The sequence below is a fragment of the Ascidiella aspersa genome, chromosome 6 (assembly GCF_963924565.1).
Source record: "Ascidiella aspersa chromosome 6, kaAscAspe10.2, whole genome shotgun sequence".
NCBI classification, from domain to species: Eukaryota; Metazoa; Chordata; class Ascidiacea; order Phlebobranchia; family Ascidiidae; genus Ascidiella; species Ascidiella aspersa.
In genome coordinates, this window is record NC_139452.1 from 5,766,171 (window position 1) to 5,776,221 (window position 10,051).

A 10,051-nucleotide genomic window follows, 5' to 3' on the forward strand; every position below is an offset into this window, starting at 1 on the left:
GGCTATAGTCATGTTGTGCAATTCATTATATGCACATAGTACCAAGTGTCCTAGCTAGACCAATGCATTGTAACTTGTAACACGTAATGTGTTATAACCTGCCATAAACATTACTTTGAAGCACTGTTTGCTTGTTTAAAAAGTTAGAAACATTGTTATGCCATGCGGATAGTGTTACATCGCAACTGAACCGTTGGACATTTTGCGTTTCGAAACAGAGAATTAACTAAATGTACTCAGCACATCAAAAAAAAGAAAAAAAAGGTTTGGTGAACCCGATTGGGCAAATCAAATATTTTTTTTAAAGTAGAGTGCCTAAATGGCATACTTTTTCAGCTTACTTTCAATGTGTTGCTATTGACAACGCCACTAAATTTCACAAGCACAGGCTTCTGGTGTTTATTTTTTAAAAGAGCAAACACGAAACAGTAGAAATAAAGTGTAAGCGGAATAAGCAGAAGCATCGGAATAAATATAAAAGCTTAAATATAATGCTCCAATAAAGAAAAGGACAATATCCAGTATTGTGTCGGAAGAGCATTCGTCAAACTGGTTTCACCATTTTTCGCCTTTTACATGACAAAGAAGTGGTGAGCTGCAAGTGATACGATGCCAGGATATTGTTGTGATAACGCCCCTTTTCGTAACGCTCCTTGTCACAACGCCCCTTTTGCCACCAATGACAAGCAGCGAGGCACTTTGGACTTTGGCAATAGGAAGTGAGTCACAGGTTGTTGCGTAAGAAAAAAGCGCCGAAAGTGAGGGGTAGTGTCGTAAAGTTTGATCTATCTAAACAAACCCCGTAAACTATATGACAGCAAAACGTTATAAGAATATCAAGCCCCATACAGAAGTAGGTATCATTTTGAACGTTTCGAATACCTCTCCTTTATTCATTGTCAACATAGTGAGAAGGCACTGATTGAAAGTGTATATATACTGCTGAGACAGACGTCAGAAAGAAGGAAACAAACAAAGAGTTATTCACAACGTTCAAAATGACACCTACTTCAGTATGGGCTTTGATATTCTTATTACGTCTTACTACAACCTTTAAACAATATGCTCCAAAGTATATGAAAGCAAAAAGTAGCAACATAATAAATACGCGAGCAATGTGTGTTATCGAAGTTGTCGATTCGGAATGCACGATACAGGGTTGGCACCGCGACGAAAAGGCCTTTGTGGTTAAACAGTAATCCTCTTTCAGTAGAACTGTATTATTCAACTAGGCACGTATAGTAATAAACAGCAGTCGGATTGAGGAAGACCTCGGTGATAAATAAAAAAAGGAAAAACACAAAGAACATTGCAGTGTGGCCGCAAGTAGCCGGTTTATTAATTTTGACACGTGATACCGTGCAGACATAGCAGGAAAAAGCATCAAAGGTCACAATAGTTTACAGTCTTGTGAAAAACGCGTATTTACACCGCCGGCCGTCTTGCGGTGAATTGCCAAGTCTGAATTATGCTGTTCAAATACTTCTGCAACGAACAAAACACTTCGGCCACGCCTCATTCTGCGTGTACAGCTTCATTATCAGCGTTCGCGACAAGATGTGTATATGAATATGTAAACCAACAATGCCATACAATACAGCACCAACGTTGCGAAACAAACCTTCTGAATTTGTTTTTTGTTTGGATGGCAAACCAATGCGTACGAACAGCGTACAACTTTGTTATCGTAAAGGCAAGAGTGAATCGTATATTTACTGGACGGTTAATGTTTGTTCGCAGCACCGACGTTAATAACATACCGAACCATAGAAGCCATACGGTACGTTTTTCCACACATTCCTCTTCTCGCCTTGGTTGATTGGTCGCGAGTTATTTTCTCCAATCGGAATCTAGACACGCACTTATCCACATAGACGCTTGTAAATCGTTCCAAACGGGTTTATATTGAAATGCCTTCGCCCGGCCTTTTGGTTTAGCGTTGTCGGTCACATTCGTCCACTATGTTAATTGCGTATCTGGCTTGCCAACCCGGGACCTTTGCCACTAGTGCTAAGTCCAGTTCTTGTGCGACCAACAGATGGTTTTCGTTCAGGTATTCGAAGATTTCGTCCAGTGCAGACGGCCCCTTTCTTTCCCTGATGATTTGATACACGTCGAAGAGAAACCGTGCAGTGTCGTCTACAATTAAACAAAATTGTTCGATAAAAAATAAATCGATTGACACTTTTTCAAATAGTACTTTCCTAAAATCAAAGTTGGGGTAGGAATCTACTCTGGAGTCGACGGAGTCGACTTATCTGCTTTGGTTTGAGTCGGACTCAGACTAAGACAACCTATAAGAATATACGAGTCTGGAGTTCGATCTGCACATGACCAGCACCAGTTTACAAACGATAAGGTCGAAAGGTGAAATAGCATATTTCCTCTATATCAACGCATTGTACACCCTTTTATGGGTGGATTGTGTTTGTTTGGTATTAACTCTATTTTGAGTAAATAGCTGAAATACAGGCTGTCGAGTAGAGGTCGGACTCGGCACTGTTTTATCTTTATCCCGTGTCTTTGCGTTATGTATTTAATCCAACCACGCGTGATGAATCTGCAGCAGTACAAAACTGTACAAAACTGACCCGTTTTATGGGTTTGTTAAGCAAAGCAACACAGATGCCGAAAATTTGCTTGGGTTTTAAAAATTAAAGGGAAAATTTGGAAAAAAATTATTTCCTCGCTTGAGTAACGTTAATCTAATCCGCACAAATGTAAAAGCTTTTGTTTTGTTTTCGTCTATAAATGAAAAGAAAATAATAGGAAAAATAATTACGTTTGTGTTTATTCTCCAAGTCTCCGAGTCGTGTTGGCGAAATTGAAAAGTTCACTGCTAGAGTGTGGACTTGTCTGCTCGTGATTTGGATGCTTTCATTATCTTCAATGTTTATGAAAAAAAGTCCCGCTTGGTCGACTGTAAGAAAGTTAGATTTCAAAGTTAGACTTTGTTAATGTGAGCGTGTGGCAAAATGGGTGGTGTAAAAATAAAAAAAAAACATTTAAGTTTACGGTAAACATTTTGCCGTTAATCAGTAATTTTGCACCACCAAAAACTATAGCTTTTAATAATGACTTTGACCAGTGTTACATGTTCTTCTTCGAGTTATTGAAATTTGGGGTCGTGGTTAAGTTGTGCTGGCCTATTTTACTTTAACAGTATATTCAGAAGAAAAACGATGCTGAAACGCGGTCAAGCTAAATAGCTGTCCTCGCGACAACCGTTATCAAATTACTCCACTTACGTATTTTTGTTAGTTGGTCTAATCTCTGGGCATTTTCTCCTGTTGGAATTGGATTGTATACTGGCTGCTGACGTCCAGCTGGCGGGTCTTCGACGTTCTGCAAGCGTAACAGAGATGGTTCACATAGTGAATTTCAAAACGAAAACAAAAATGAAACGTAATCAAGGTTTTACTGTTCAAAACGGTAAAAATGCGAGGTAATTTTTGCAGGTTTCGAAATGCAGTTTTTATCATAACATTGTAAAGGGTTTTATTTACAGGAACTTATGTATGACGTAAGACTTGAGGTTTTGTTTTGACGTGCAGTTCTCAAAACATTCAAACGTTAAACGTATATTTAATGCCTGCACATGATTGCCATTAAATTAAAATATGCACTCGCCAGTTGGGCGAATATTTACCAATGAGTAACACTTGTCCAGACGAAATAAAGCTCGTAAAACAATGGCACGTTTTTTTCATGCTACTATAGTTGATTTTTAGTATGTTTAGCCTCGATTTTCAACCGGACAATTGAATGCCTGCGACTTTTACTCTATGTGATGCGCAAAGCGCGTATCTTTAGCAGTTTACGCGAATGTTTGCCTTCATTCTTCGTTTGGGTTTAACATAATTACCAAATGAAGTTCACAAGTCTGATAACAACAAGCAATGCTTGCTTAAGGTCACTCACCAGATGGGTGAGTGGTTATTAAATCAGCTTGTCACTAACCCTGCTGTTTCTATAATGAGTTTTTGGATTGCTTTATTTGATAATAGTTTTTGGGATTGCTTTATTTGATAATATTTTTTTATTTTTCGACAGAAGCAAACACTTGTCTTTGCTGATCTTATAGGTTTACATTTAGTTTGATGTCGAATGAAACTTACCCTAGGAGTTCGAGTTCTACGCTGGCATTTTCTTTTCTTGTTGTATTTGTACCTTATAAACACCACAACCAAGGCCACCACAGCAACAATCGCTAAAACTACGATCGCAACCTTCCACCCTGTAAAAGACCGCAATCAAATACTGGGTTAATTAATACGCAGCTATCGACAGACTTTAACACCTTGGACTTTTAAAGGTTTGCAAATTAAGTTTAAATTCAAACTACAGGAAAAAAATCGTAATTTGGTGTAAAAGTGCCATGAACCAACTATGCTTCAGATTTAGACCTAAAAATTTCCAAGCCTAAATTTTGTTCTCTCGGTTTTGATGTCAGGTTGTGTTATAAGTTTAAATCCTAATTGATAGTATGTGATGCTCATTTTAAGCACATCGAGTTCTATTTTGAACTTACCATTTTTGAGTTTTTTGTAGTCCTATTAAAAAACGAATATACCTATAGTTGACCACTTACTCAATTTGATTAAAGGTAAATCTACTCTAAAGCACATTGGTTGGATGTTGTAGTAAGACGCAATAAGAATATCAATGCCCAACAGAGGTAGGGAGCATTTTGAACGTTTCAAAATTTTTTTTAAACGCTTCTGTATGGGCTTGATATTCATATTCTTAATTTAACTCTAATTGTGTTGTTGATTTTCCAAGCATTAAAAGTGTGGTAAAACTTACATTCTATTGGATTCCCTTTGTTTAGTTGGTCGATCACATCACTGCTGTCGGTTGTCGTGCCATTCATTCTAAAACAGTGACCAAAATACAACGAGGTGAAGTCATTGACATGGTTTTGGAAACATTAGGCGTGGACAATTAAACAGGTCGAAAAAACGGCATCGAATGCAGAAGTGCATGATGAAATATTGGGCATGCCACGGCAAGCCACGGTCGCCAGAGCAATTGACCCAGAGTACGCCCGAGACAGGTGACCGAAGGTAACCCCTGCAGGAAAGCGTGGCGCGTGATGCGACTGACTCTGAGCAGATTTACAGGCCCCAATCACTTGTAAGTCGCATTTTAAAACAACATGCGTTGGTATACCATTACACTTGTATAGAGGAAACATACGAATTTTTACTGGAAAAAAAGGCAATTAGGTGTATGTGGTCGCCATTAAAAATCGATTGACAACAGTTTTTGTCGTGGCCCTGGGTGCATTGTCCCAAATACGAAACTATTCTGCCTATAAACCGTTAATCCATCCTTAAATAGCACACATCAAACACACAAAGTTGACAGTATTGGACCACTAGCCGCGACAGCGAATCATGAAGGAACACAAAGTGTACCTAAGCAAACCTCGAATCTCGGGTGACTCCTGGTTTAGTTAGCGTCATGCGCTGAGCGCGTGTTCACCCGCTGAGCGCGTGTTCACTTTAACAACTTCAAAACAGTAGGCGTCTAGGTCAATTTGCAGCTTTATCTCGAACAACACAGACTCCCTATTTTAACCTATTAGCTTGCGCCTTTTTTGACCAGTTTTACCAACAATACTGGCGACTGTCTTTATTCCACCTTCGTTTTAGTGGTGGGGATATATATATAAATTAGGCAATAAGTAGCAAAATTTCAGTGGTAAATTATTCGTCGCCAAGAGATGTCAGCCGCGCCATTAAAACGTCACGGTGTTTTTTGTTACGAAAAGCTTACAAAGGGGCGACATTTCGATATATTTCCCAGCTGTACAGCACCGACGGACGATGACTAAGCTATTTTACGACGTTTGTGATTGCTCAATAACGTGTTATTTACAGATTCGTATTGTTGCGCCATATTAATTCTCATTTCCGGTTCCACTTGTATAACTAGATAATTCTAGTTTTCTAATTTTACGAATAATTCTAATCTTATCTGTATGAATTTTAATTGCCGTTCTAATCTAATTTTTGATTATTTGTAAAATGCTGCTTTGTTTAAATGCTACTCCGTGCCGAATGTGTTAATTATACACAGCCTGAAATGTGATAACCTTTGGTGCTGGGAATCTTTGCCATTCACGTTTTTCTTGAAAACGAGTTGTACAGTAGTTCTAGTAGAGATTTTCTTATTTTTTAATTTTCGTGAGTTCGCTTATTCCAATTCTCTACCTAATTGGGCAAACCTAAAAATATTTGGAAAGCGTGTTGCACCATGACACCATGACTCATCGGCTTCGCGGTGAATCATGATTGGCGATACGTTGTGACCTCACAGGAAGGCCTATTTCCTTGCTTTATCAGAAAGAGGAACTGAAAGTGAGCAGAACTTGTCCCGCCTTTTGTTTACAGCGATTTGTCTCGTTTCTTCCGCGCGCGTTACCGTATTTACAACAATCGCCTATGGAAGCTGTGCACCGTGTTTGTTTATCTATTTGCGCTAACGCACATATATCCGGTAAACGGAAGACATTCGACCGGGTTAGGCCAATTAAGCCAAAGTATGAAAGAATTCCATTTGGCACCTGACTTAATCTTTGGTTTATAAATTGTGGGCATTACTCGTAAGAGGTTAGATTTAATGTTTTTAGTTGATTTTACAAGTATATTAAATTTTTGGATAGTAAGCCGAAACGTTGGTTAAATAAATTTATGCCGGAGGAACCTATTTGAAATATACTATGCCTGGTAGCAACAGCATATTTATTAAGTATATTAATGTTTGTCTTTAGCTGTATAACCAACCTAAATAATGAAACATTACACTTCTAGTTGTTCAAATTACAAGATCAAAAGGTATATGAAAATAATTGACTTGATTACTTTTTCCTTATGTGGATTTTGAAAGTTAATAAAAATCATTCGAAAAGTTCCAAATATACAACCTATACTATACTGTACGTATTTGCTTTTGTGTTGTGGGACTAAGCGTCGAATCTGATGCTATGTATTGGATGTTACGTATAACAAACCTTGGGTGTACGTAAAGCGGTTCATTGATGGCAAATGGTGTTGTGTCTGCAATTGTTCTGTGACGCAGGGGTGAAATATTTGACGTCAGTCGTCAATGTCAAATTTAGAAAAGCCTAGTTCGTAAAGACTTGATTGATGCAATGGTTTAGTCGAGGTTAGGTATTAGTTTTTACCTTATCCAAATGTGTTTTTGACACATTGGAGCATATTGCTTGGAAGTTTTAGTAGGACGTGGTAGAAATATCAAAGCCGATACAGAAGTGGGTAACGTTTTAAACGTTTTAAATATATCTCTATTCTTTTCAACATCAAACATCAAACGATGTTAACGTATGGGCTTTGATATTCCTACTGTGTTTTGACGCAATATTTATTGTTTTTGTCAATAGCCTTAATCACGATGAGTAATGCTATGTACACATTTTGTTCATGCTCATTAAAAAGTCGTTCGTCGTACCGCAGTTAGGCTGTACAAAAACACACCAGTTGCGTTGTTTTACGATCGAAAAACATTTGCTGGCATGATTAGCCAACAGAGTGGAGTAACACACATGAGCGGCTTACGAGTTTATAAAAACATTTTTAACCGTTGCAGAGCAACGTTAAACTGCTGACGTTTTTGGGAACTAGTTAATAAATTAAAAGTTATGAAAGTAGACAACTCTATTTGTGCCCAGCGTTTAATTGACACACAGTATCACAGGACTGACCGGCTCATCAGGACAAATATACTATAGTACTCTAAAACCCAAAGGTAAGAGTGGTCAAAACCCCATGCAACCGAAGGAACATGAACCCGAGTAACCCGCAACTCGTGACTACGTTTCCTGAGGAATGTCACGTCATGTTCATTCAAGCCAATCAACAAAGCGCTTGAACCAATAGAAATCCGAGAAACTGGTGAATGGATTCTGCAAATTCTTGCTTTGTCGGCAGAGCTATATTTACTGATCGGACGTGTAACTGCTATGCTTTGTTCAGTAAACTTTACCAACCTGTGGAATGAAGAGGGCGGGGACGAACACGTCCTGTCTTGGTGGGTATACTTGTCCGTGTTACCCCCAGCGGGGCATTCAACGCATTGTGTGCTCGTCATATTGCCCTCTCTGCGAAAATATATTGGTTTCTTTGTTAAAGAGTAGCTCGATGTCCATATATACCCATTCCCATCGTTGGCCAACACGTAACAACTGATTTTGACTATTTTGTTAGTTGCATGCTAAGTATGTTACACTTATTTCATTGTGAAATTATTCTATCGGAAAATTTTTATTTTCGATTACCTATTCGGACAATCTTCTTCAGGGCAATTTAGTTGCAACTATAGGCGAAAAAATATATATATATTAGCTACACAAACAGTGTAGCTCGACCAAATATAGCCATTCCTATCGTTGAGCCAACATGTGACAACTGATTTGGACTTTCCTGTTCATTGCGGGATAAGTCTGTTACAGTGACTAAAAAAATTCTTGCATTTACAAATGACGAATGACAGGTACAAATAAAATGTAAAAATATGTTATACACCCAATTAAGCCGTCGCCTAACAACATTGAAAGCAGTAAGCTTACAATGTAAAGTACTCGCCAGCGCACAATTATTTTTGTTGTTCTAAAAAATCAACTTAAAAATGTTTATTTTGCCATTATAATTGTGTGCTGGCTAGCGATCGGTTACAATGTAGTGTAGCATGGTTAAACTTGTCCCTAGGACTTTTTTATGTTTCTAATGTCAAAAGCACTTACTCGCAAATGTTTTTCAAGCGCTGTCCAGGGTTGCAGGCACAACACTGCCGTTCCGTTCCGTCTCCCACAGACATGTCCCTTAAAACAATGCCGTTGCCCTGTGGGTCAGGAGTTGTGCCTGGACAAGGGTTCGCCATATTTGCAATTTCTGCCTTGGGCATACTTGTAGTTTTGAAGAACAGCAACAACTTAACAGTAGCCCAATTGCTTCTCAGTTCTATTTTTGCTTGTAGATGTTTACTGCCTGACCGCCTTTTCAGTCTGACTCGTGACAGTCTTGAGTCTGGCGATTTTCTTTCCAGCGATTGTTCTAGAAAAAAAAAATGTGATGGCGCCACCTCTGGCGGCTTACGATTACGTAGGTAGACGAGACTCTTTGTGGCAGAATTTTATTCAAGTTTGCTGTAGTTACATAGCTTAAATCCTAGCCCAGTTGTTTAACATAAACATTCTTGTAGTTTTGAAGTACGGCAACAACTTAACAGTCGCCCAATGCGTTCTCAGTTCTATGTTTGCTTGTAGATGTTTACTGCCTGACGGCCTTTTCAGTCAATGACTGGCCACAGTCGAGCCCCGCGACCTTCTTTCCAGCGATTGTTCTAGAAAGAAAAAAGGAATGATGCAACTACCGGCGGCTCAAACGTTGGTAGGTGAGACTCTTTGTTGTAGAATTTAAGTCAGATTTTTTACGTTTACGTTGCTTAATTTGGAGCCCAATTGTTTAGAATGAAAATATTGTTAAGTGAGATACGCCTGGATTTGTCTATGTGTTAGTTGTTGAATGGTTATGATCGTTGTGGTAGCAGTTTCAATTTCATTCGACAGCCTCGCTAGTTATAAATGCCCCAAACTAATGTTTGTCCTTAAAATTGCGAAGGTCGGGCAAGTAAAATAAACCAATTAGAACTAATATAACTTATGCTTTTAAATGCTGTACTAAGCTCGTTTTGTAATGTTGCTGCTTGTTTCTCAAACTCAACTGTCGAAAAACAATAGTACACGTTTTAAAGAATGTCTTGGTATGCCTAGTTTATACTCGACGTTTTTCTTTTTTTCTGTCTGCCGAGAGTATCCCAGTTTAAACCGGTTTTGACTGAACACCTTCAGATTTACCTGGATCACCCAAAGACGGCGATCACGTGACTTGAAAAACGTCACAAAACTTTTTCAGGGGATTCCCCAAAAGGGAATGAACCACGTTTCTCGCAATGCTGCTGTAATGTCGTCGTTCTTTATGTGTTGATAGAATAATATCACGCGTTTTGCGAAGAAGCTATGAGCATG

At 38.6% G+C, this 10,051-nt stretch overlaps 1 protein-coding gene across 1 annotated transcript; it reads right to left on the reverse strand.

Annotated features, from left to right (window-relative positions):
• Positions 1 to 383: 383 nt before the first annotated feature.
• Positions 384 to 9,332, reverse strand: LOC146139343 (uncharacterized). The gene is made up of 7 exons (XM_083391328.1): positions 8,768 to 9,332; positions 8,015 to 8,125; positions 4,807 to 4,874; positions 4,119 to 4,237; positions 3,249 to 3,345; positions 2,783 to 2,920; positions 384 to 2,139 (listed from the first exon to the last, which is right to left on the reverse strand). Exons 1-7 carry the CDS (start codon positions 8,926 to 8,928, stop codon positions 1,934 to 1,936), a joined length of 900 nt encoding a protein of 299 aa, XP_083247454.1. The 5' UTR covers positions 8,929 to 9,332; the 3' UTR covers positions 384 to 1,933.
• Between the last annotated feature and the right edge of the window lie 719 nt (positions 9,333 to 10,051).

Bases quoted from the DNA above. Each gene is read 5' to 3' on its own strand.
- LOC146139343 (XM_083391328.1), bottom strand. From the start codon at position 8,928: ATGCCCAAGGCAGAAATTGCAAATATGGCGAACCCTTGTCCAGGCACA. The intron at 4,875-8,014 runs GTTGGTAAAGTT...TCACTGTTTTAG, and splicing joins CCGCCCTCTTCATTCCACAG to AATGAATGGCACGACAACCG. The intron at 4,238-4,806 runs GTAAGTTTTACC...GGTCTTTTACAG, and splicing joins CAAAGGGAATCCAATAGAAT to GGTGGAAGGTTGCGATCGTA.